The following is a 25540-nucleotide window of genomic DNA, read 5'->3' on the forward strand; positions in this document are numbered from 1 at the left end:
TTTTTTTTTTTTTTTTTTTTTTGCGGTACGCGGGCCTCTCACTGTTGTGGCCTCTCCCGTTGAGAAGCACAGGCTCCAGATGCGCAGGCTCAGTGGCCATGGCTCACAGGCCCAGCTGATCCACGGCATGTGGGATCTTCCCGAACCGGGGCATGAACCCGTTTCCCCTGCATCAGCAGGCGGACTCTCAACCACTGCGCCACCAGGGGAGCCCCGCATGTACATTTTCACATAGTTTTGTAAGGATGTGGGGCAAGTGAAGGTTTTCCTACATAGTTTACATTCAATACAATTCTCTCCAGTGCAAGTTCTTTCGTGGCTTTCCAAGGAAATGGGACTTAAGGCTTTCCCACATTCCTTACATATATAGTTTCTCTCCAGTGTGCACTCTCATGTGTCCTTGGAAACGTGTGATACATGAAGGCTTCCCCACATTCCTTACATTCAGTTTCTGTCTAGTACGAGTTCTTTCATGTATCTGAATATAACAGAGAGTGCTGAAAGCTTTGCCATACTGTTTGCAAAAATACGGTTTCTCTCCACTGTGAGCTATGTATTTGGAATGAACTGGGACAAATAAAGGCTTTCACACATTCCTTACATTCATAGTGCTATTCTCCATTATGAGTTTTTTCATGGCTTTGAGAAGAACTGGGACAACTGAAGGCTTTACTACAAGTTTTACATTGATAGGGTTTTTCTCCAGTGTGAGCGTTTTTATGTGCTTGTAAAGAACTGGGACAATCACACGCTTTCCCACAATCCTTACATTTGCAAGGTCCATCACCAGTATGCATTATCATGTGTCTTTGAACATTTGAGGGATAAATAAAGGCCTTTCCACATTCCTTACATTCATAGGGTTTCTCTCCAGTATGAGTTCTTTTGTGTTTTCCAATGGAACTGAGATAAGTGAAGGCTTTACCACATTGCTGACATTCATAGGGCCTCTCCCCAGTATGACTTTTTTCATGTATTTGACGACAACATAGAAAACTGAAGGCCTTACCACATTCCTTACACTTATATGGCTTTTCTCCACTGTGAGTCCTTTCATGACAACAAAAGTAATTGGGACAATCAAAGACTTTCCCACAGTCTTTACATTTATAAGGTCCATCTCCAGTATGCTTCATCATGTGTCTTTGAAATTTGGCAAGATAACTGAAGGCTTTCCCACATTCCTTACATACATAGGGTTTCTGTCCAGAATGAGTCCTCTCATGTTTTCGACAGGAATTTGGACAACTAAAAGCTTTACCACAATTTTTACACTTATAGGGCTTTTCTCCACTGTGTCTCCTTTCATGACTTCGAAAGGATCTGGAATAACTGAAGGCTTTACCACATTGCTTACATTCATAGGGTTTCTCTCCAGTATGAGTTCTCTCATGCTTTCGAAAGGAACTTGAACAACTAAAGGTTTTACCACATTTTTTACATTCATAGGGCTTTTCTCCAGTATGTGTCCTTTCATGTCTTCGAATGTAACTGGCACAACTGAAGGCTTTACCACACTGCTTGCATTCATATGGTTTCAATCCACTATGAGTTCTCTCATGTTTTATAAAGTAACTGGGACAATTGAAAGCTTTACCACATTGCTTACATTTATAAGGTTTCTCTCCAGTGTGCGTTATTTCATGAATTCGACAGTATCTGAGAGAACTGAGGGCTTTACCACAGTGCTTACATCTATAGGGTTTCTCTCCAGTATGAGTTCGTTCATGTTTTTGAAAGTTGTGGTGATATCTGAAGGCTTTTCCACATCTTTTACACTCATAGGGTTTCTCTCCAGTGTGAATCCTTTCATGCCTTTGAATAGACTGGCGAAGCTTGAAGGCCTTCCCACATTTCTTACAATCATAGGGTTTCTCCCCAGTGTGAATCTTCTCATGGGTATGTCTGGACTGACGATGCTTGAAGGCTTTCCCACATTCCTTGCATTTATATGGCTTCTCCTCATATTCCTGATACTCACGTGGTTTGGGTGTAGTGCGAGATGTCATGTGCCTATTAAAGGATGAATGACGCATGAAGATTCGTCCACATACACTGAATTCACATAGTTTTATTCCAGTTTTCTTTTTCTGATTATGATTTGAAATTTGGCTAAATGTTTCCCCATACTGACTACCTTCATTATTTTTACAGAGTCTCTCTACCATATGACTGCTGTAAAAAATAAGAAGCATATTATTAATGAATTGTTTATTAATTATATTTAGTAATAGTTATGACAATGAAAATTTTACCATTTTAAAGGAAAGTGCACATTTTCTGCACATTCTGATTGAAAGTGAATTTACTAAAGCTCTGCAAGATAATCATAGCAATTATCAAAACAGTAATATTCATAAATGGTGATTCTGAATACTGATTTCCAAGTGTACTATTTTTCAAACACTCAACATTTAGGACACATTTGAGAAAAAAGGTTTGATGCAAAAATTCTAAGATTCATTAATTTTAAGGCTGGGATGATTTATCTTATTTCTTTGTTTTACAATGTCATGGCATAAACAATCTTGAGAGAGAAGAAGCTAGAGGAATCAGGCTCCCTGACTTCAGACTATACTACAAAGCCACAGTAATCAAAACAGTATGGTGCTAGCACAAAAGCAGACCATAGATCAATGGAAAAGGATAGAAAGCCCAGAAATAAACTCATGCACTTATGGTCAATTAATCTATGACAAAAAAGGCAAGAATATACAATAGAGAAAAGACAGTGTCTTCAACATGTGGTGCTGGGAAAACTGGACAGCCACATGTAAAAGAATGAAACTAGAACATTCTCTAACACCAAATACAAAAATAAACTCAAAATGGATTAAAGACCTAAATGTAAGACTGGATACTATAAAACTCCTAGAGAAAAAACATAGGCAGAACACTCTTTGACATAAATCACAGCAATATTTTTTTTGGATCTGTCTCCTAGAGTAATGGAAACAAAAGCAAAAATAAACAAATGGAACCTAATGAAATTTAAAAGCTTTTGCACAGCAAAGGAAACCATAAACAAAATGAAAAGACAACCTACTGAATAGGAGAGAGTATCTGCAAACGATGCAACTGACAAGGGATTAATTTCCAAAATATACAAATAGCTCATACAGCTCAATATCAAAACACCAAAGGACCCAATCAAAAAATGGGCAGAAGACTGAAACAGACATTTCTCCAAAGAAGACACACAGATGGCCAACAGGAACATGAGAAGATGCTCCACACCACTAATTATCAGAGAAATGCAAATCAAAACTACGAGGTATCACCTCACACCGGCCAGAATGGCCATCATTAAAAAGTCTACAAACAATAAATGCTGGAGGGGGTGTGGAGAAAAGGGAACCCTCCTGCACTGCTGGTAGGAATGTTAATTGGTGCAGCCACTCTGGAGAACAGTATGGAGGTTCCATAAAAAAGTAAAAATAGAATTACCATATGATCCAGCAATCCCACTCCTGGGCATATATCTGGAAAAGACAAAAACTCTAATTCGAAAAGAAACATGCACCCAGTATTCATAGCAGCACTATTTACAACACCCAAGACATGGAAGTAACCTAAATGTCCATCACGGATGAATGGATAAAGAAAATGTGGTATCACTTACACGTGGAATCCAAAAAAATGATACAAATGAACTTATTTATAAAACAGAAATAGACTCACAGACATAGAAAACAAACTATGGTTACCAAAGGGAAAAGGGTGAGGAAGGGATAAATTGGGAATTTGGGGTTAACAGATACACACTACTCTATATAAAACAGATAAACAACAAAGACTTGCTGTATAGCACAGGGAACTATATTCAGTATCTTGGAATACCCTATAATGGAAAAGAATTGGAAAGAGAATGGATATATATATACGTATAACTGAATCACTTTGCTGTACACCTGAAACTAACACAACATTGTAAATCAACTGTACTTGAATAAAACAAAAAATATCATGGCATACTAACATTCTGTCATGGGACATTGCTTTCTCATGTGAGTATAACTCACCTTAGATTTGTCCCATGATTTTCATACTGATCTTCAGTATCAGGGTCTTCCCATTTTTCTCCTAAAATGCAGACCACCAACAACAAAAAATCATAGTAAGTTATAAAATATCAGAGAAAAGTTGTTACATGACAGGTCCATGATGAACTATGACCGTGCCTGGTTTATTTACTAATGTAGTCCCTTTCCACATTTCACCTCTTGAAAATGTTGATAAGCAAGCAACACTGGTTCTCTAATTGACTAAGTAATTAAGTAAGAATGTCATCATCCCTACCTATTGAGGTCAAGTTCTTAAAGGTTTCCTGCATCACATCTCTGTAGAGTTTCTTCTGGGATAGATCCAGCAGAGCCCACTCCTCTGTGGTGAACTTCACACTCACATCCTCAAAGGTCACTGAATCCTAAAACATCCCAAATACGTATGTGAGAGAATGGACAGAATGAAGAGCACCAGCAATCCATACTCAATTCATAGGAAGTTCACATATGACTCTGCGGTTTCCAAACATTTGTTCTGTAACTTTGTCATTAGAACTCTCACTCTACGGTGACACTCCCTCATGAATTCAAGAGCATCATGAACACAAGGAATTTACTGCTACATTTGTACTGTGATCACTTCAAGTCTTTATTCCTCTCTGTCAAGACACAGAGCACCTTGGAGAAATAAGAGAAACTTGCTATACAGAGGAAAGAAATAATCCGTTTTAAGCACACCGGTTCATTCTGATAAAAACTTTCTCATTCCCTCTTTAGTACCCACCATATCGTGCAGCACTATACGAGCACGGGTTCACATCTGCATGAGGTTTTAACAAATAACAACACATTGAAGAACTGGAAGGTTTTCTTTCTATTCTCATCATCAGACACGAGGCCAAAAGTCCTGTGGAAATCCAACCTGTAACAAGATCCAGCTAGTCATATTGTCCTGAAGTACTCCAGGCTAACAGAAGTAGTCAGATCCAGGTGGGTGAATGAAAATATTCTTGTGGAGGAGTATAAATTAAAATTTATATAATATTTATCACACACTCAGTTTTGCTTTCCTTTCTCTGTCTCATTTCATGGGGCTAGGAAGTTATTCAGAGTCAGAGCCGAGACATGAGGAGGAAAACAGGACAACTCACACCTCCACAAAATCCCTATATTCATGTGCCTTGGGATGGCTTCTGAACAATTTTTAGAACACCCATACTGAGATGATAAGATCACAGAAGACCTCATTTTGGCAGAATCATACAACTATAATCTGGGCCTTGATGACCTTGGGGAACAGGTTAAGACAAAGTTTGCAAGGGCTTCATTAAAATCTTCAATGGTTTCATGGTGAATTTGCACAAATTATAAAAATACATAAAGAGTTCAACAGTGCTTTCTCAAAAAAATACACAAAACCCTTTTCTCTTATATCAGCAAGTGATACCTGACCAGCCACTCTAGAGGCTGTCCTCCCACCTTCTCTCATTTCTGAGCTCCCAGGTGGGGCACAGCAGCATGATAGCCCATCCTAGGTATAGGAATTCCCCAGTGGCATAATTTCCTAAATGCTGGTCCCTGAATGAGACCAATTACCCGTTGATGTCCATGTGAAGGGAACAGAAAAAAGGCTCCCATCCATCAATTCTGATGCTAGAATTAGCTTGTTTGGTAGAGCAACATCAACGAAGGAACACCTCTCTTGTTGTGGGTCCAGGGAGTAAGAGGAGCGGCCTAGGGCAGCCCTAATTACTCTTTCTTCACTGGAACAACAGCACTTGCTCATAACAAAATCCAACTACCTAGTGTGCAAAAGACAGTGAACATTAGCAGGCCCAAGAATGCTTAGCCTTAGAAATGCTTGCTCACAAATTTCATCTTTCACTAGTATCTGGGATCTGTGATTTTTGGGTGTAAGCCGACCAACCTTACAGATAAAAGTGCCTCAGTGAGACTAAAGTGTATATGGTAAACTCCTGTTTTCCTTTGGAGAGTGGTAATTTTGTGTCATGTTCAGCAGAAGGTGCCTACCTGATCAGCACCCACCTCCCTAAACAACTATGGTCACTGAGTCTCTAATCTGTTACTTGGAGAACTGAGCCCATCCTACGTGGTAACACCAAGAGACAACATTTGAAAGCCTGCTTCTGGTTTCCTCCACACCAAATTTAATTCAATACTAAACAAGACTAATACAAAATATTTAATGATCCTCATGTAAAAATGTTTTTAAATTATTGGGTAATGTTAAAGTAGACTGAAGTAAGTAAAATGATGGCATGTGTTCTTAGAAAGAATTCAGCGTCGCCCAGATGTCATCTCTCCCAAATGATACATTTATTAAGTTTCGCAAATACCTAAAACAGTTTTTAGGACTCGATAAAAGCTACTCCTCCAAACCTAATACAAAGAAGGAATGTCCAAAAATGGACAAAGTCTTCTATGGAAAAACATGGCAGTCTACCTAACACACCTCTATGGTAATTCAGAGGATACAAGTATTAGCAGAAAGAAAAACAAACAGAACAAAGGAAAGGAAAAGTGTCTTCCATAGACCAGCATTTAATATGGAAAGTTGTTCAAGGACAGAACAGGAGAGTAGTGGCAAATATCATGGACACTTGACTACATAAGGGACAAACTATTATCCAGTTGGAAAAATGCAGCATATTTCCCTTCATTCCATAGACAATGGCCTCCTCATTGTAGATTTAAATGTGAAAGATAAAACTAGGCCACTTTTAGAAGTCAGAGGTAAATGTTTTATTGATAGAAGAATAGAAAGAGTATCTCATATAAGCAAAAGAATGATCTATAAAGACAAAAACAAATTCAAATGTATTAAAATTAAGGTAGTTAAAAGATACATAGGGCTTCCCTGGTGGCGCAGTGGTTGAGAGTCCGCCTCAGCAGGGGACACGGGTTCGTGCCCCGGTCTGGAAATATCCCACATGCCGTGGAGCGGCTGGGCCCGTGAGCCATGGCCGCTGAGCCTGTGCATCCGGAGCCTGTGCTCCACAACGGGAAAGGCCACAACAGTGAGAGGCCCGCGTACCGCAAAAAAAAAAAAAAAAAAAAAAATTACATAAAAAGGAAAATATCTGCAATGCACACAGATATAAAAATAGAAAAGGACTACTTTGTAGAGTTAAAATGAACAGAGACAATTTTAGAATGGAAAAAGAAGCAAAACATATTTAACAGATATGAAAAGGATAATATATGAAAAAATGTCTATCACCTTGGCAACTGGGTAATAGGACACTAATATGTCCAGTAAATCCCATTTCACAGTGATTAGAACAAAACTTAGTCAATTTAATAATCTCAAGTGTTGGGACTTCCCTGGTGGTGCAGTGGTTAAGAATCTGCCTGCCAGTGCAGGGGAACAGGTTCAATCCCTGGTCTGGGAAGATCCCACATGCTACGGAGCAACTAAGCCTGTGCTCCACAACTACTGAGCCTGCATGCCACAACTACTGAAGCCTGCGTGCCCTAGAGCCCATGCTCCACAAGAGAAGCCACTGCAATGAGAAGCCTGCGCACTGCAATGAAGAGTAGCCCCCACTTGCCACAACTAGAGAAAGCCCGCGCGCAGCAACGAAGACCCAAAGCAGCCAAGAAAAAAAAAAAAAGAAGAAGAAAAAGAAAATCCCAAGTGTTGAAGACCATTGGCGGAAAAAATCATTAAATTATGCACAAATGGAGGAATGGAATGGCCAAGTGATATACTCCATTGCTATTTTCTGTGAATATGGACTTGATCACTATTTACAGCCCAGCAATTCCCAACAATGTCCACAGAATTTATTGCATAGTTGCACTTGGAGAGATATACAAGGGTGGCATACACTAATATCAACAGATCTGAAGGTTTTATCAATAAAACAGTAAAGCAAAGAGTACTGCAAAAAGTGCAGCATGTTACCTATTCTGTAACTGTTATGGTCTCCTGCAAAGACTGATAAAGCCTCACCCGAGATTTAGTTCAGATATCTGCACTGATGATAACACATACACAGGTAAAGAGCATGAAAGGGGTTTCTTACTTCTATAATGGAAGTGTTTGGGAAAAGGAAAGGAAGCCTCTGAAGAAGGTGAAAAATGCCTTGAGACATCAAGGAAAGAAGGAAAGGAGCCTGGCCTGGGTTTTTTATTGAGCTTAGGGGATGGTATAGGGTGAGAATTCAAGTACACGAGCAAGGCCTTCTGTGGATTCAATCACTTGCCAGAATCAAAGGAAAGGAGACTGAGGCTTTCTTATCACCATGTACAGATGTGGGCACAAGTAGATGAAAGAAAGAGGAAGTAAGGTTTAAAGTTGTTAGCAGTCAAACATCAAAAAAAGGAGTCAGAGACTTCTTATCTATGGTCTGGTATCTAAGGAGCTTGGAAGTCAGCTTCTGGTACCTTCTAGTCCTCAGAAGAAAAAAAGCCAAGAAACTTAAAAGCAACAACTCTTCCACCAGAGAACTGAGGTCACAGGGTAAACTGCTGTCTCCAAATTAGAAATAGAAACAAAAAAGTATACCCAGACACCTGAAACTAAAACAACATTGTAAATCAACTGTACTCCAATAAAAATTTTTAAATAAAATTGGAACAATACAGAGAAGATCAGCAGGATGACATGCAAATTAATGAAGTGTTCCATATTTTTATAAAAATACTGAATCACTATGCTGTACACCTGAAACTAATATAATACTGTAAATCAACTGTAAAAATAAACACATAAAAATAAATAAATAAATAAAAATATACCCAGAATAGTCTCTTCTTTTTAACAAGGCCTGTCCTGAAAACAATCTATTTCACAAGCACGCAACTAACTGGGATTTTGCTAGAGCCTAACTGACCTGTGGCTGTAGGGAAATAGCCAACATGAGTCTCTTTTAGCATTTTCTGCTCTCAAAGGTGGGGGCACCTCTGAGGATAATAGTGTTTTTTTCCCCTCCTAACAACAAATATGTGGTGTCCCAATGCCACTTCTCCAACTCTCTGTCACCAAATAGATGTCCAACAGTTCAATTCAATTCTAACACTAACTCACATATGTTACACTCTATAGATTTAAGCGCTCAGTACTAGACAATGCCTCTACTTCAGATGCCAGACACAAATGGCGTGCTTTGGTTACCAACGTTTCTACTCAGCCGTCTACAAATCATAGATTTCCTTGACACACCATCAGGTTTCATAATTTACCTAAAACAAAAGACACTCTATCACCCTTATTACTCAAGTCATTCCAAGGACTTCAAAAGTTTTTGCTAGGAATGCAGAACAAAGACCAAACATCTTTCTCATTGTATCACAGAAAGTCAAACCCAGAGATACAGGATCACTAAAAGATTGAGATCAAATCAGTGTCCTAGAGAATGCTTCCCCTCTGCCCACATCTACTTCTACATCAACTGGCCTCTTGTTTAATATAAATGCACTATACAGAAAGACCTAGATGCTTTCTGGTAACATCAAGAAGAAGGCAAGGATGTCCCCTCTCACCATTCCTTTATCAATCTTATACTGGAATTTTTAGCTAATGCAATCAGACAGGAAAAGTAAATAAAAAGGATAAAAAATGAGAAGAAATAAAACTGCCTTGGCTGGCATATGACAAGACTGTCTTTGGAGAAAACCTCAAAGAATTCCAAGAGCAAAAAAAAAAAAAAAAAAGACCTTGAACTACTAAGAGAGTAGAGGAAGGTTGAGGATTAAAACGTTAACATGCACAAGTCAAGTGCTTTTCTACAGATCCACACATAATAGTGAACTCAACTTTGATGAAGGACCAAAGGCAATATTTAATTTAGAAAAAATTTAGTCTTTTCAACAAATAATGCTGGAAAAATTGGATATCCACATGCAGAATGAAGAAATGAATCTAGACAGAGATTTAAAACCTTTCATAAAAATTAACCCAAAATGGGTCAGAGTAGTTAGTGTAAAATGTAAAACTACAACATTCCAAAAAGATAACATATGAGAAAATCTAGGTGACCTTGGTTTTGGTGACTAATTTTTAGATACAAAAGCAAATGCAAGATCCAAAAGATAAAAATAACTTTGACTTCATTAAAACGAGAAACTCCTGCTCAGTGAAACACAGTGCTAAGAGAATGAAAACACAAGCCACAGACCGGCAGAAAATCCTTGGAAATCATCTATACGATAAAGCGCTGGTATCCAAAACATCCAAAGGACTCTTAAAACTGAACAAAAAGAAAACCTAATTAAAAATGAGCAAAAGATCTGAACACACATTTTATTGACGATATACAGATGGTAAATAATCACATGAAAAAATTCTTAATATATTACCAGGAAACTGAAAATAAAAGAATGAGATATCACCCGACACTTCCTACAATGGCTAAAATTACAAACCTTCAGAACACCAAATAATGGCAAAGGTGAAGAACTGGTGGTAATGGAAAATGGAAAGCTGGTGGAGTTTTGATGTGGATCTTGTGAAGCCATTAGTGGAAAACTAAACCTTTCAGGAAACAGAAATTAAACAGTTGGTGGTGCTTTTGAGGATAAGCTTGATTGGAAAATCAAAGAATGTGGAAATATTTAAAGGAGCAAAAAATCTGAAATTATTTAAAATATATTGAAAAAAAACACTCTTCTGTTTTCAATAACAAAAGCTGTCCTTTGATGAGATCAATTTAATAAAAGTGATAAGTATCTAGTCAACATAACAGAGAAAGGAGGGAAGACAGAAATTACTCATATCAGAAATGAAAGAAGGGGGAAATGAACATGAAAAAGGACTTGACACCATCCAATATCCATTTATGATGACAAACTAATAATAGAAGGGAACTCTCTCTTTTTGAGAAAGAACATTTGCATGACACCTGGAGCTAACATCATACTTAGTGGTGGGAAACTAGATGCTTTACTGGTAAGACAGGAATGGAACAGAGCAAGAAGATCCCTCTCACCACTCCTATTCAACACTACTACAAACAACACACACACACACACACACACACACACACACACACACACACAGAAAAAAATAAAAACAAAACACATTGTACTAGAAGCCCTAGTCAATGCAGTAAGAAAAGAAAAGGAAATAAAAGATATACAGATTGGGAAGCAAGAAATAAAACTGTCTTTGTTCTATATGACATGATTGTCTATGTAAAAGATCTGAAAGAATCTACAACAGAGATTACTCTTGGAATTAATAAGAGCAGAGCAAGGTTGAAGGATACCAAAGGAAATAAGGTATCAAGCCATGAAAACACATGGAGGAACCCAAAAGGGACTTCCCTGGTGGTCCAGTGGTTAAGACTCTGTGCTCCCAACGCAGGGGGCATGGGTTCGATCCCTGGTCGGGGAAGTATGATTCCCCATGCCGTGCAGCCGAATTAAAAAAAAAAAAAAGTATATTGCTGAGTGAAAGAAGCTAATCTCACAAAGCTACACACTGTATGATTCCAAGTATGTGACAATCTGGAAAAGACAAAACTATAAGCCAAGAAAAAAATCTCTGATTGTAAAGGATTTGAGGGTTCAAGGGAAGAATGAATGAATAGGTTGGGCATATAGGATTTTTAGGGACATGAAACTACGCTATAGGATACAGAAATGAAATGAAGGATATATGTCATTAAACATTTGCCAGGATCTATAGATCTTTTAACACAAGGAGTCAATGCTACTGTAAACTGTATACTTTAATGTATCAACATTCACTGAACAATTTTAACAAATGTTCCACACACAAGATTTAAAAATAGTGTAAACTGTGTGGATGCAGAGTGGTTACGTGGGAACTCTCTATTTTTCTTTTTCTGTAAGCCTAAAATTGCTCCAAAAGAAAACTGAAGTGAATTAGAAAAAAAAAAAAAGTTGAAGACAGACTCATTGCAATTCACCCCTGATGACTGATGACCAAAACGGGACACCTTTCATACAACTGATTTGAACTTATTTCAATAAGCCAGTATGGTGCTCCATGAGCCTGAGACCTGTTAACGGAAGTGAAACTTCAACTGAATGTCATGTTGGAGAGCAGCACTGTATTTTCTGAGAAGTGCCACGGTTACTACCAGTCATGTCTGGGACTCCAACATGGATAAGAGTGTCCTGGTGAGTCCCTATATTGTGGACCTAGTATATGTACAGGTGAGAATAACCCTGAATTCTATTTTGGGTATCTCTAAATCAAGAGATCCCAACATTTCTTTTAATACAAAGGGGCAGTTCTCGGACATCGTCCAAAAGGCTGTGAATACATGTAGATGGGGCCAATTTTTGGCCAGTATCAAGATGACTCTCTGATGTTTGGTTAGCTGTGTGGGTTGGTCATTTATCAGGGATATCACAAGGGATGAAGAGCAGCAACTCTCCACTGAGCTCATCATGCACAAATGCATATTGTCATCCTTAATGTCTATGCACACCCCAGAGCTATGCATTCAGTTAATCCCAAGAAACTCCCGAGGGAAGTCTCCATCTGGGGGAGTAGTGACCTCTTCCAAGACCACAGCATCCTTTAATGGACTGAAGAGAGAACAGGTCACCCTCCTGCAGGATGCATAAACCAGGACAGGTTTCGCTCCATCATTGCACACAGTGGTGCTGGTAGGCATGCCAACCCGATGGGGTGCTAGTTCTAGGGTCAAAGGCACAATGGGCAGCTCAGCAGAGGGTCACAAGCTCAGTGCTTATGAGATCTTTTCTTTTTTTTTTTTCTTTTTGGCTGCGTTGGGTCTTCATTGCTGTGCGTGGGCTTTCTCTGGTTGCAGCGAGCGGGGGCTACTCTTCGTTGTGGTGCACGGGCTTCTCATTGCGCTGGCTTCTCTTGTTGGGAGCACGGGCTCTAGGCGCACGGGCTTCAGTAGTTGTGGCTCGCGGGCTCTAGAGCGCACGCTCAGTAGTTGTGGCACACGGGCTTAGTTACTCTGCGGCATGTGGGATCTTCCCAGGCCAGGGCTTGAACCCGTGTCCCTTGCATTGGCAAGCGGATTCTTAACCACTGCGCCACCAGGGAAGCCCCAAGACCCTTTATTTTCAAGACAGCTTAGTGTGTGACAGTCACTGCAGCTCTAATGGCAAACAGTGTGAGGCACAGGGCAGTTTCTTGCATCAGAAGCCTATGGACAATTTAAGGCCATCGTGGGTAACTCCAGGAGGTATGAAAGGTCACTGAAAACTCTACAGTGAAGGAGGCTAAGAGGACTCTAACACAAGTTAGTGTTATGTATGGCTGTTGTATGGCAATTTAAACACAGTCTAGAGCCTTCTGTGGTAGGGGTGACCTCAAGGTGGGCAAATTTCCAAGCAATAGCAAATATGGGCTCAAGTAAAATTAGTAAACAAGGAAAACGTTGCCTCCCAACACCAAAAGGACCCAGCAGATCTTGTGGGTACTGAAAAAGACTATATAACCATTTCTTCACAGTGTCAGAGAGGGAGCAGCCATCTAATTATCCAAGAATTTTCAGGAACTTGACCAAGGCATGAGGGTCTTATCTTAGGCATGGGTCAATGGCCCATCCATCTCGTGTGAGCTCCCATTCCAATACTACTTCTGAATGAGTGTGAAACGAATATCCTCAGAGGAGGACGTCATTAGTGTGATGTCATACCTGTGTTCCTGGAGCAAAGTGCACGCAGTGCAGATCCTACCTGCAGAGACTGTGAAATGGCAAGGATGCTGAGGTTCCCTGAGGATAACTAGGTGAAGATGTATCATGGCTCTTCCTCCATGACATATAATTTAAGTAACCCAAGCTTAAATCAGTTAAAGCTAATTCCTTTGCTGTGTCACAGTGAGGTTATTGTGTCGTCCCTAATAACTCAGAGGGTCAGGATCTTTGTTGCAGTAGAGGGAGAAGCAGCTGCAGCAGAGGTGCTGCCGATGAGCCCTCTGGTATTTGGAGAGTATACTCAGTCCACCAACTACTGGCTCCCTTCCTTCTCTTCTCTTTCTTTCTCTTTGAAATAACTGCTCTTTAAGAAGTAACCCCTAGGCTCACCTCATTCACAGGGTATAATAGTATTCATAACACCCTAATGTAACAGGGGCTATTTGCTCTCTTGCCTTGTTACAAAAGTCCTTTTACACACACATACGCACACACACACATATGTGTGTGTGTGTGCGTGTGTGTATGTATATATATATATATATATATATATATATATTCCCCCCCACCCTTTGCCGAGCCAGTCAGCTTGCGGTATCTTAGCTTCCCGACCAGGGGCTGAACCTGGGCCACAGCGGTGAAAGCACTGAGGCCTAACCACTGGACCACCAGAGAATTCTCAGGCCTTCTATATTTTATTAACTGACCTGATTAAGCTGTACTAACTTCACAGAATGCACTAAAGTATTTTACTTTGTCCTCCTAAACTTCATCCCCTACAGCATGAAAATCATTAACCAAACCCTAATTCCTAAGAATAACAGCACTTTTGACTAGCTGTTTTCCAGGGCTAGATGGTATCTACAGATAAGGGTGACTTAGGAGCTGGGACCTCCTGCCTCCTGGGAAAATGCCACAAGAAGATGAAAAACTGCCCTCTCACTTCTCCTCCTAGCATAAAAGAAACCTAAATTCTTTTCTGAATTAAGATGGTTCTTTAGGAAGTTAGTCCACCTTCTCGGTTTGCTAACTTTCAGAATAAAGTCACTACTTCTTGCCCCAACACCTCACGTCTCATTTTATTGGCCTGTCATGCAGCTGTAAGCAGGTAAGTTAGGGGAACCTCAGGGAAAAAGAACCCTGGCTTTCTTGACATAAGAGAAGCCATTTCTGGCCTAAGCCACTTTGTGATCTAAGCCTGGACACAATGCTTGCCCTTGAACAGGTCTCAGTAATCAATGAGCTTAAGGAACAAAGGAATGAAAGAACAGAGAAAAAGTAGTCAAACAATAGTGCAGTGATACAGCAGAGTCCTAGTTCCTCCTCAAGGGATATAGATATATATACAAAATAATATATCTTTGAGTTCTGCAGGAACGAAGGCCCCCACCCGGGTGCAGGACAGAATGATGATGTTGACCCTCCTGACTTCACAAACCAAAGCTTGGACTCTGTCGACCTTTGCCCCAATTTTATGCTGAATTCTCCTCTGCTAAACCCCCTTCATGAATATGCATATACCCTTAGCTTAAAACTTCCCCAATTTTGTTGTTCAGGGTAACAATGCTTTGGGAAATATCCCCAGTGTTCTCCTTACTTGCTGCAAGTAATAATAAATCCTTCCTTCTCCCGATCTTTGGCTTGGTTGTGTCTATTGGCTCAACACCCACCTAGAGGTGAACCCAGTTTTTGGGTAACACAGTGAGCAGTATGAGCTTGAACTTGGTAACACTAAACCCCTCCTAAAGTTGGGGAGACACCAGCCTCAGACACATCTTCACTCCAAACACATAGATGGGTTACACCCAAGACATCCACCCAGAAACACTGTAAGGAGGGCCCCATTCCCATACTCCTGCTCCCAAAGGACAAAGAATTACAGAAACTGCCAATTCAGAATCCTCTGTACATAGAACCCAGCGTTGCTGGGATCAACAGTGCCACACAGGGCAGGAGAGCGCACAGGAGGAGACCCCAACAAACAGCAGCAGGAGCTTCCAGGCTTTCTTATCAGCCTGCCCAGGTAAGAAGCGCTAGGGGAAAAGGGAGGGGTGAGGCCTAAGTTTTCAGTAGTCAAACATCAAATATGTAGATCCCCACCACCCCACCCAAGAACAAACAGAAGAAAAATGTGCATTCACATGACTTGGTTTTATATAAAGAAACACTAGCAGGATGATGGAAGTAATCAAAACTGGTTCTTTGCACAGAAGTGGAGTGGGATATGTGGGCAGGGAGTTGCCTTAAGTTAGTTTCCTATCTTAGGGATTTTTTTAACCTTCCCATGAATTATTTATTTAAAAGAAGGAGAAAAAATTTTATACGCCGTATTTTGCTATGCTTAATAATTATTTTATATTAACTTTTACATTTAAAAATTAATTTAATTTTAACTTTTCTTCATAGGAAACCACATCAAGACTTAATCCTTTAAACAGTAAGCTGTATAAGACTGCAGACTGTAAATAATTTACAAATCCCTTTCTAACGAAAAGGACTAGGGGCCTTACAGTTTGTCCTTCCACTATATTTCACACTGGTGATGTTTTCAGGAGCGAATGGCATACTTTAATACACTAGGACTTGCAAAGTAAGAGCTGAAGTAAACTAAGAATTTCAAATATTTACAGAGGTTTTGAGGATTTTCCTCATATCGATGAAAATAGAAATTCAATTGTTTTTTTCCTCACATTCATTAAAATAGGAACTCATTTACCTTAGGAATAGTATAATAGCCTTTTAAATGTCAAATTGCTCTAGGGACAGGCACATACACTGATCTAAAAATGAAAAAAGCACCTGAGAACTTAAATATGCCCATCTCACATCTTGAGGTTCTCTTGCCTAAATGGAATAAAAATCCTATTTGGTTCCACAATTTTCTTGCCTTACATCATATCTCTCGATCAATTTACATTTTAAAATCCCAAGTGCTGGTGCAAACTAGAGTTAAAGGGCTGCAATATTTTGGATAAAAGAATCCAAATACTGAAATCAAAACAGATGAGCAGGCTGCTTCCCTCAAATTCAGAAGAAAACCCCATTTTCAGAAAGTTGAACATATTCGACTTGGTGTCTAAACACTCCAGGTTGAGATGGAACCCCTAGAGTGGGTCAGTCCCTGGTGAAGGAGGGTAGGGACAGGTTAGCAGCCACACAAATCACCTCTGGGAGCTCTACATGTCCTCCCCTCTCCTGTAAGCATGGAAGCACTCCCTCCTCCAGGCTTCTCTTGTCACAAGTCAGGAAATTCTCAGGCTGATTCAGTTTAAGGCTCTGACCCAAAGGAACTCCCCAATTCATAAACCTTCTGTCCATGAGACAGAACACCTGATCTTCACAGACTCTCAGTGTGTACAAATTACACTAACTGCACGTACACTGTGGATGCAAAACTCAAACACTCTGTCTAAAAGTATCTAGGCCTACGGAACTACAACTACAACCTAAAAAAGGCATCATCCCCACCCCCACGTGCAGGTGCACCGCCAGCTTTCCAAAGCTCTGCATCTTCTCTCACTATAAAGTTTCCTTCTGTGGTGGATGCGAACAGGGAGGACACCTGAAAGGGTAAGGCTTCCCAGGAAGAACCAACTAGATTTCGCAGTACTTCCCTTTCCAACCTCAAGGGGGCCTTAGTGAGGCTCACTGACCACAGGCCTCTACTCTCCCTGGACTTGCTTTGGATCCCTGAGATTTTAAATGACACAAAGCCAGTTTTTGAACAATACGGCAGAATAACTTAAATCCAGTGTTTATGTGGGAAGGAGGAAAGAAAATGGTAAGGCACTTTAGTAGTTCAAGCAGAAAACCCCAAATATCTATTCCATCCAGAATAAAAGATGTCAGTTAATTATTATTTCCATGGCAAGAAATTCATTTGTAAATAATTAACTATACTCGAACACTTTCGGTCTAAGCCCTGCAATTTCATTTGAAAATATCCAAAAGTAAACACAGACCTCAGAAACTTACTACACACGTTCAGGGAAAGAAAGAGTGGAACCAAAACTCTCAACAAATGTAATGTAATACAAGAATATTTTATCTTCTCTCAGAGTCACCTCTTTCTTGCCTGTTTGGAACTATTTTATACCGTCCTTATAGCTCTATTGATTAAATACGTTTTTCCTTTATTGAAAAATGCAGACTAAGTCGGTAAATCTCTTTAAAGTTACAAACCCAGGGAGAGGCAGTGCTGACAGTTTCCACAAAAATAAACTCCACCCAAAGGCCTTCCCATAGGATGTATGTGTCCTGTAAGGATTTTGGGGGAGAGGCACAAGGTTTTCATACAATGAACATGGTTCCGTGTGGTTATTCGTCTTTCTTCACATGTAAAACATCCACAGATAAAAAAAATAAATCTTTAAGGGCCATCCATGGCTCTGTGGGAAAAGGATAAACAGTTAAAATATTCGGTCGCTTTGAAATGCACCACAGAGGACAAATAGTTGATAGTGATGCTGTGAATCGGAAAAGCGAAGCTGGCTTTGGGAATGAGAGGAGGTATTTATTGCCAGAGCTAGGCTGGGGAAACAAGAGCTGTGAATTTGAAAGCCTGCTCTAAAAACCACAACACTCGTAAAACTCAGAAGAAAACGAGTCCCGCTGACGTGAAAGGAGAGACTGTGGACTCCATAGAGCACAGCTCCTCCCACGCACGATCCCCGGAGACCCAATCACAACTGTTCCCTGATGACCCTCCCTGTGGTCACCGCACAGTCTCGGGGAGACGACAAACTGCGGGCGCAGAGCTGCCCAGAGAGGCTCCGGGGTCAGGGCCCAAGTCGCCGCGCGCAGTGACGGGACAGGACGCCCGGGGTTCCGGCTGCCGGCCCCGCCCCCACGCTGCCAGACCGAGGGGACTGAGGTCCGAGCGGAGACACACGCGGCTCGGGTCCGCAGACCCCAGAGTTGACGGCGGTCAGACCCGGGTCCTGCCAGGGCCGGTTCCGACCAGACCCTGCACCGCATCTCCACATCGCTGGGCAGCGCACTTACCATTTCTAGGTTTCCCTGAGTCCCTCCTATGACTCCCACGACCGCTGCAAAGCACAGCGTGAGGGACACTGCGGCAAAGCCACAGAGACGATTAGGGGCGAGTAGGGATGTCTGCGCCAATGCAGTGCATGTCCCCACCCACTTTCCCCAGCGGGATTCTTGATTGGACAGTTTGAGAGGCCTCGCCCCCCACGCTTGAGTGACAGCGGGACAGGAAGATGCATGTCTGCTGAACCAGACTCTGCGGCTGGGCGGCGACCTGATCCGGCAAAGGATGTTTGCATTTAAACCGAACTTCTTTCCGGCTTCGGGCGGCCTGTGTTGTTTTCGCCCAGTTCTTTATGAACGCGGAGGTACAGGGAAATGCTGATTAAATACCCAAATGAATAAAGTAAGTACAGCACTGGAAGATGGCCCATATCAGGCGACACTGAAACAACAGGGTCTTACGTCCTATATGGGTCAGGGTCTTGGCTTAAGTCTGTCAGACCATTCTAAATTGTGACCCTTGTTTAGAAACAAAGACACTTAAGGTGACCCCGCCATCTGTAATAGTCTGGCTCCATTTTAATATTTGTCCTTTGACAGGATTGAGCCTTCCATCCATCCCTGCGTCTTCCCCACTCATATAAAATTATGAAACAACTTGCCAATTTCTTACAAAGATTATAGCTGGCATTATAATAGGTACTACATTGAATCTTCAGATCATTTTGTGAAGTAGTGCCAGTTCAGCAGTGTTAACTCTTCTGAACCATAAAATTGGGATGTTTCCTATTTACACTTGTCTTAATTTCTTTTCATCATGTTTTGTAGTTTGAAAAGTACTCATTTTATACTTTAGGTTTAGCTTGTTCTTTTTCTAGTTTTTGAGGTGTAAATTTAGGTTGTTAATTTGATAGCTTGCTTTCTTAATATAGGTGTTTATAAGTTTCCCTTTTACTATACCTTATGCTGTATACAAGTCTCCTTGTATTTATCTCCCCTGCTATGTTTGGGTATCCCTAGAAACCCAATGTTAAATAGTCTGTGTCTTAAAACTCTGTTTTAATCCACTCGTTATATACTGAGCCCTGTTGATACGGTAGGAAGGTACTGGTGTGGAAAAATGTTCTCTTATGATTGAACCTGTAATGTTTTGGCAGGACAGAATCCCTGGACTATGAGCCTCAGAACAGGTTCTTAGTATTCATTCCTTCCCTTTTGACAGAGAAAACCTGAAGGGTCAGGGAGCTGTCTGACTGCTCTGCCCCATTTCAGATAAGGTTTTGGCAAGTTAATTTTCTTTGAGAGCCTGAGTTACAGGGAACAGAGTGCTTTGTATGCTTATCAAAATTGTTTTCCTGATTCGTGCATGAAGCATGAGGCAGTGTTTTTCCATCATTCATGAGGAGAACCTGGTTGGGCTCCTGTAGGAAAAATTCATAAATTTGGGGGGTTCCCTGAGACTGGACTCCCTAAATGTTTTAAATCTCAAGGTAGTCCAACCTGTGTCTCCAGCAAATTCAAGTTACCAGTTTAAATGTTCCTAGAGGTTACTAGCTCCAGTTGCTTCACCTCCAGGTAACTGACAGTTCTATTTATCTGTCTCTGATTTGGGGAGCATTGATTGCCATGTACTCAAATCTTTCATGAATCTAAGAACAGGTGTTGCCTTTCAGGTTGTTTAGTTTTTCTTTCTTGTTGTGAAGATAACAATGATTTCTCAGAGATCTTTACATATCCGAGCAGAAACCATCCATTCAGTTGTGCTGTTCTGTATTTTTCCTTTATAAGACTGTTTATCATTTCACTTATTCATTCCTCTGCTAGTGACCATGTAGGTGGTTTCAAAGTTTTTCTTCTGTGATCATATTTGGATCTCTGTATTTGAATTTCTTTCCTCATGTTCTAAAATATCTTACCCTGAATACATGTTTGTCACCCTAAAGACATTTTCCACGCGTTACCTTCTGTTTTATCATTGCCCTTTGGGGGCAGAATTAACACCTTACCCAAAATGGGATCAGATGTCAACACTGATGTTCTCAAGTGCATCAAAAGAAAGATGTTGGACTTCCCTGGTGGCGCAGTGGTTAAGAATCCACCTGCCAATGCAGGGGACATGGGTTCAAGCCCTGGTGCAGGAAGATCCCACATGTCACGGAGCAACTAAGCCCATGTGCTACAACAACTGAGACTGCGCTCTAGAGCCTGCGAGCCACAACTACTGAGGCTGCATGCCGCAACTACTGAAGCCCGCACACCTAGAGCCCGTGCTCCGCAACAAAAGAAGCCACTGCAAGGAGCAGCCCGCTCACCTCAAAGAAGACTAACCCCGTTTGCTGCAACTAGAGAAAGCCTGTGTGCCGCAATGAAGACCCAATGCAGCCAAAAATAAATAAATTTATTTAAAAAAATAGAAAGATGTTTATTACTCAAAGGTATTTTCTAAGGAGAGTTGGGCAAGGGTAAGCTACTTCAGGCGCCTTGTGTAAAGAATGGCTTGGCTATTTAATGTGTGTATAAGTGGAGGCTGCAGGTTTTCAAGTTTTGACCCTCCCACCTGCTGATACAAAAAGAAAAGGAGCAGGTGTCACCCTTCCTAACTTAGTTATGCACTGTAGGCCAGACAGGTGAGCAGATACCCGAAGCCTTAAGAGTCAGATATCAAAAATGAGGTCAGTTCTTTCACTCCTTAAGTTTACAGACTGAATGCTGCCACATCTCATTGAAATGAATTTGAATATTACTTGAAAAGCCATGTGACACAAGCAACATAATTAAGATGATGAAGCTTTGAAACAACATTGGAATCCTGTCATCCCCGGGTATTTTGAGGGATCCAGGAAAGTGTGTCAGTATGGTTCTGGAATTCTGTTCAAATATTTCAATAACGTTGTTGTTGTTTATTTTAATTTGCTGTCTCATTTGTGTTACTGGTGGCACCTTGCCAGTGTATTCCACCCACATGCAGCAAGCAGCCCTCCTAGGGGAACAGAACTCTCCCCCTCCCTGGCTCATAAATAGTGCAAAGCCAAGTGGTCATCAGCTACCATGTCCACTAGAGAGTTGTTCTTCATGGAAAACACCTGAGGCATTAGCTGACTACTACAGGTATTTTGAAAGTTTTTGACATTTCTTGATTGGCATTAATGATATGTTTGTTGAATGACATTATGTGTGCCCAGGTCAGTGCCAGGGGCTCCAACGACAATGAGTCTGTGATTGTAAACTGTAGGAAAAGAGCACATTTGTCTTGGTTGGGCCAGAGGGGTTTGAAGGAGGGTGCCCCAAATGAAATACTGACATGTAGGTTACCCAGTCTATGGATGATGTTAGGAGGAAGAATTGGGAGTGGGATATACATGTGGTGGCCAGGATCTACTATGACAATAAACCAAAGACTTGTAGGAGTGACCAGAAATGTCACTGACAGAATGTCTAGTATAGAAAGGCTCTACTCGTAAGATAACAGTAAGTCTGATGACCAGAACAAAGTAACTGGCCCCAAAGACTGTGGATTAAATCTGAATAATGCCCTGAACAGCAAGAAGACCTATGTATAGAAGAAAGCAAGCTTTAAGTAAGCCATTAGAACATCCTATGAGTGTTGTAGACTGGGGTCCTGAGACTGCCACTGAACGCCTTTTTCAACAGCCTGGTTTTTCAGAATTGAGTGGATATCAATAATTTCTACTGTGTGTCGGTGAGTGATTGCATTTTGGTTTCAGAAGGGTTATGTGTGATAGGATAAGTAATTTTTGTATATAAGTATCTACCAAGTTTAGAGCATAGCAAGTAGCCAGTAGAGGGGGTGAAGGGCCCTACAAAGTCTGTTTGCCATCAGCTGTAGGGACCCCTTCCTTGGTCAGGAAACTATGTCTATTGAGTTTATTACCAATGGTGTGTTTGTTCACATCAGATGCCTTGGTCAGTCACTAAGGCAGCCATGGCAGAGAAGGGATGTCCCATGAATATTGCCTAACATTGAGGTTAGAGGCCTCTAAGTGGTTACGGATTGCGGGGGCTCACAGGACCAAGGTTAATACCATCAGATCCCAGGTGAGAGTGTGCCCACAAGTCAATGTATCGCTCTGAACACAGCCTCTGCAGACTAAGGTTTAATATATGCACAGAGTAAGGACTGTCATTGATTTGGACTTGGATATTGTGAGGCGTTACTCTCAGACTTCTTAATGCCAAAGGGGGTAACTTTGGATAAGGAGCTGTGATTGGTGCTTGAGGCACCTAGATCATTGGCAGTGGCCAAAGGATCTGTAACAATGTACAGATGAGTTCCATTCTTGGCTGGGGAATTCTCTATTGCTAGCACGATTGCCTGGAATTTGACTAATCCATCTAATGCTTGGGTCCAATCTCTCATCTCAGATGGCCTGTTTGATTTAGGGAGAGAACACAGCATCTCTGCAGTGGACCCCATCAGGTGTGGTGGCAGCACACTGTATATAAAGTATGTGGACTCCCTGGTCTCTCCTGGGATCCCAAGTGACTCCTCAAGTGGCCATGTGTCCAGAAAGAAGTGACCTACTCTAGAACAAAAGACATTAACTGGGGGGGAACACAGTTCGTTCAGCAAGTGGGATGTGACAGAGGGGCCAATTTTTGCTTTACGCTGCAAGTACCAATGCCTTTTTAACAAGGAAGACTCTGATTAGCAAAACTGAGGGGTCCTACATTCATGACCCAAGGCAAAATGGGAAATTGGCTGTGGAGGCTCAACTCTGGCCATGGGAGGGCCTCCATTTACAGAACAACTCTGTCAGCTGCCAGCAGAGCTGTTCTAATTGTGTGCAGTTAACAGCTGAGGAGAATAGTTTCTGGTACAAGAATGCCTTGGATAACTTGTGTCCACCATGGGTGGTTTAGAGACAGCTGGATGCATAAACAGAGGCTGCTAAAGCCTTTATGGTAAATGGGTGTGGGGAGGGAGACAATCATGGAGTAACTGTTACGTAGACAAATTCCAGAGTGTATGATTCCCCATTCAAACTCAGTAAAAATTGAAGTACTGTGTGAACAAGCAAGCAAACATATTTTACAAATATGAGACAGCCAGGATTACTGTGGCCGATGGAATGTGCCCATAACATAGGTTCTGCCAACTGTTTCTATTACCCTCTCAACTCACAGTCACTGGTGTTGCCTCAGGAAATTTTCCAGAGTGGGATATACATGGATTTCTAAAGATGTTTCCACATAAGCAGGCACAGAGTAGGCTTGAGAGCTGGAAATAGTCTACAGATGGTGATGGGAGGAAATGATGTGATTTATACAAACGAGGATGTCTCCAGGTAGATCCCACTTGGGATACACCATTAGGTTTCAGAATCACAGTATTCCTGATATGAGGAAGGAGCTTATTCTCACATGGAAACAATGGGTCAAGGCAGACACTACCCAGTGCAGCAGGGAAACAAACCCCCATGTTGACCTCTTTGGCTGCACCCTTCTGAATGTCATGGTGAATCAGGAAAACATACTCACTAGCACTATTAATGGCATAAGGTGTTTCCTATACAAATTAGACATTATAAAGATATAAGCTACAGAAGGTGGTAATCAGACAATACTCCCAATGATGAAACATGAATTACTTTCCAAGTGGACATGAGGCCTTACAGAAAAATTCAAACTCTGATGGATTTTGATGTGGAACTAGTCAAGACATCAGGGGAAAACTAGACTTCTAATAAAATGGAAATCAAATATTTGTTGGTGGTGTTGGAGATACTCTTAACTACAGGGGCACAGAATCTGGGAAATAAGCTGCAAGACATTGTCCTCAAACCTCCTATTCATCTGTCTCTTTCCCAGTGTGGTGGCTCCAAAATCTGAATAATACCCTCTTTGCATCTGCCTTTCAATCCAACTCAGGTAATGCAACTGATGACTTCTAACACAGAGTCACAAAGGAGATGAATTCTGGTAAATCTAGCTCCTAACATTACAGGCAATGTATCTCCAACTCTATAGATTTTTTGTCCTATCACAAGTCTCTCGTCTTTTTTTTAAAATTTAATTTTATTTGTTTATTTTTGGCTTGGTTGGGTCTTCATTGCTGCACACAGGCTTTCTCTAGTTGCAGCAAGCAGGGGCTACTCTTCGTTGTGGTGCGCGGGCTTCTCATTGTGGTGGCTTCTCTTGTTGCAGAGCATGGGCTCTGGGTGTGTGGGCTTCAGTAGTTGCGGCACATGGGCCCAGTAGTTGTGACTCACAGGCTCTAGCACGCAGGCTTAGTAGTTGTGGCGCACAGGCTTAGTTGCTACACAGCATATGGGATCTTCCTGGACCAGGGATTGAACCCATGTCCCCTGCATTGGCAGGCGGATTCTCAACCACTGCGCCACTAGGGAAGCCCCCTCCCCTTATTTTCAGTATTTATTTATTCATTTGGCTGTGCTGGGTCTTAGTTGCAGCACACGGGACCTAGTTCCCTGACCAGGGATTGAACCCGGGCCCTCTTCATTGGGAGCACAGAGTCTTAACCACTGGACCACCAGGAAAGTCCCATAAGTCTCTCTTCTTAATTCAAATTCTATTCACCAACTACCAGTCAGAAGGAAAGACAAAAAGCAAAGAGGAAAATCATAATTTACGTAAGAGTATACTCTGACAACCTTTCCATACATAAAAATTTATTCCAAGTCTTTAATAGAATGGAAAACTGAAAAAGGCTCCTATACCCACCACCCCCCAAAAAGGATCTTTCTCAGTAAAAAAGGTGTAATATATATAATAGATTAGGGGTATACAGGAACTGCGACCCAAGGCCAGTAGAAAAATCCCAACAAATACCAAACTGCCATTTTCAATGACCCTTTAACAGAGAATGAACAGAATATTATAAAAATTTAAGCCTACCTGCATATTAGAAATACATTTTAATTCATCCATGGATCCAACAGACTTCAAAAC

At 41.2% G+C, this 25540-nt stretch overlaps 1 protein-coding gene and 1 pseudogene across 2 annotated transcripts; one reads left to right on the plus strand and one right to left on the minus strand.

Annotated features, from left to right (window-relative positions):
* Positions 1 to 22: 22 nt before the first annotated feature.
* On the minus strand, positions 23 to 18741 carry LOC116750495 (zinc finger protein 709-like). Of its 2 annotated transcripts, none has more exons than XM_032625210.1 (4): positions 18623 to 18741; positions 4300 to 4426; positions 4023 to 4083; positions 23 to 2013 (listed from the first exon to the last, which is right to left on the minus strand). In XM_032625210.1, the coding sequence occupies exons 1-4, from the start codon at positions 18623 to 18625 to the stop codon at positions 612 to 614; spliced, it is 1593 nt and encodes a 530-aa protein (XP_032481101.1). In that variant the 5' UTR covers positions 18626 to 18741; the 3' UTR covers positions 23 to 611. The 2 variants fall into 2 exon arrangements, with proteins under 2 accessions (XP_032481101.1, XP_032481100.1); XM_032625209.1 differs by having other exon boundaries at positions 590 to 2175.
* Positions 8571 to 8664, plus strand: LOC116752399 (annotated as a pseudogene).
* Positions 18742 to 25540: the final 6799 nt, after the last annotated feature.

The sequence above is a fragment of the Phocoena sinus genome, chromosome 3, assembly GCF_008692025.1.
Source record: "Phocoena sinus isolate mPhoSin1 chromosome 3, mPhoSin1.pri, whole genome shotgun sequence".
NCBI classification, from domain to species: Eukaryota; Metazoa; Chordata; class Mammalia; order Artiodactyla; family Phocoenidae; genus Phocoena; species Phocoena sinus.

Excerpts from the sequence above, each read along its gene's own strand:
- LOC116750495 (XM_032625209.1), bottom strand. Across the intron at positions 4,084-4,299 it reads TAAGAACTTGACCTCAATAG|GAGAAAAATGGGAAGACCCT; the intron begins GTAGGGATGATG and ends TCTGCATTTTAG. Across the intron at positions 2,176-4,022 it reads AATCATGGGACAAATCTAAG|CAGTCATATGGTAGAGAGAC; the intron begins GTGAGTTATACT and ends TATTTTTTACAG.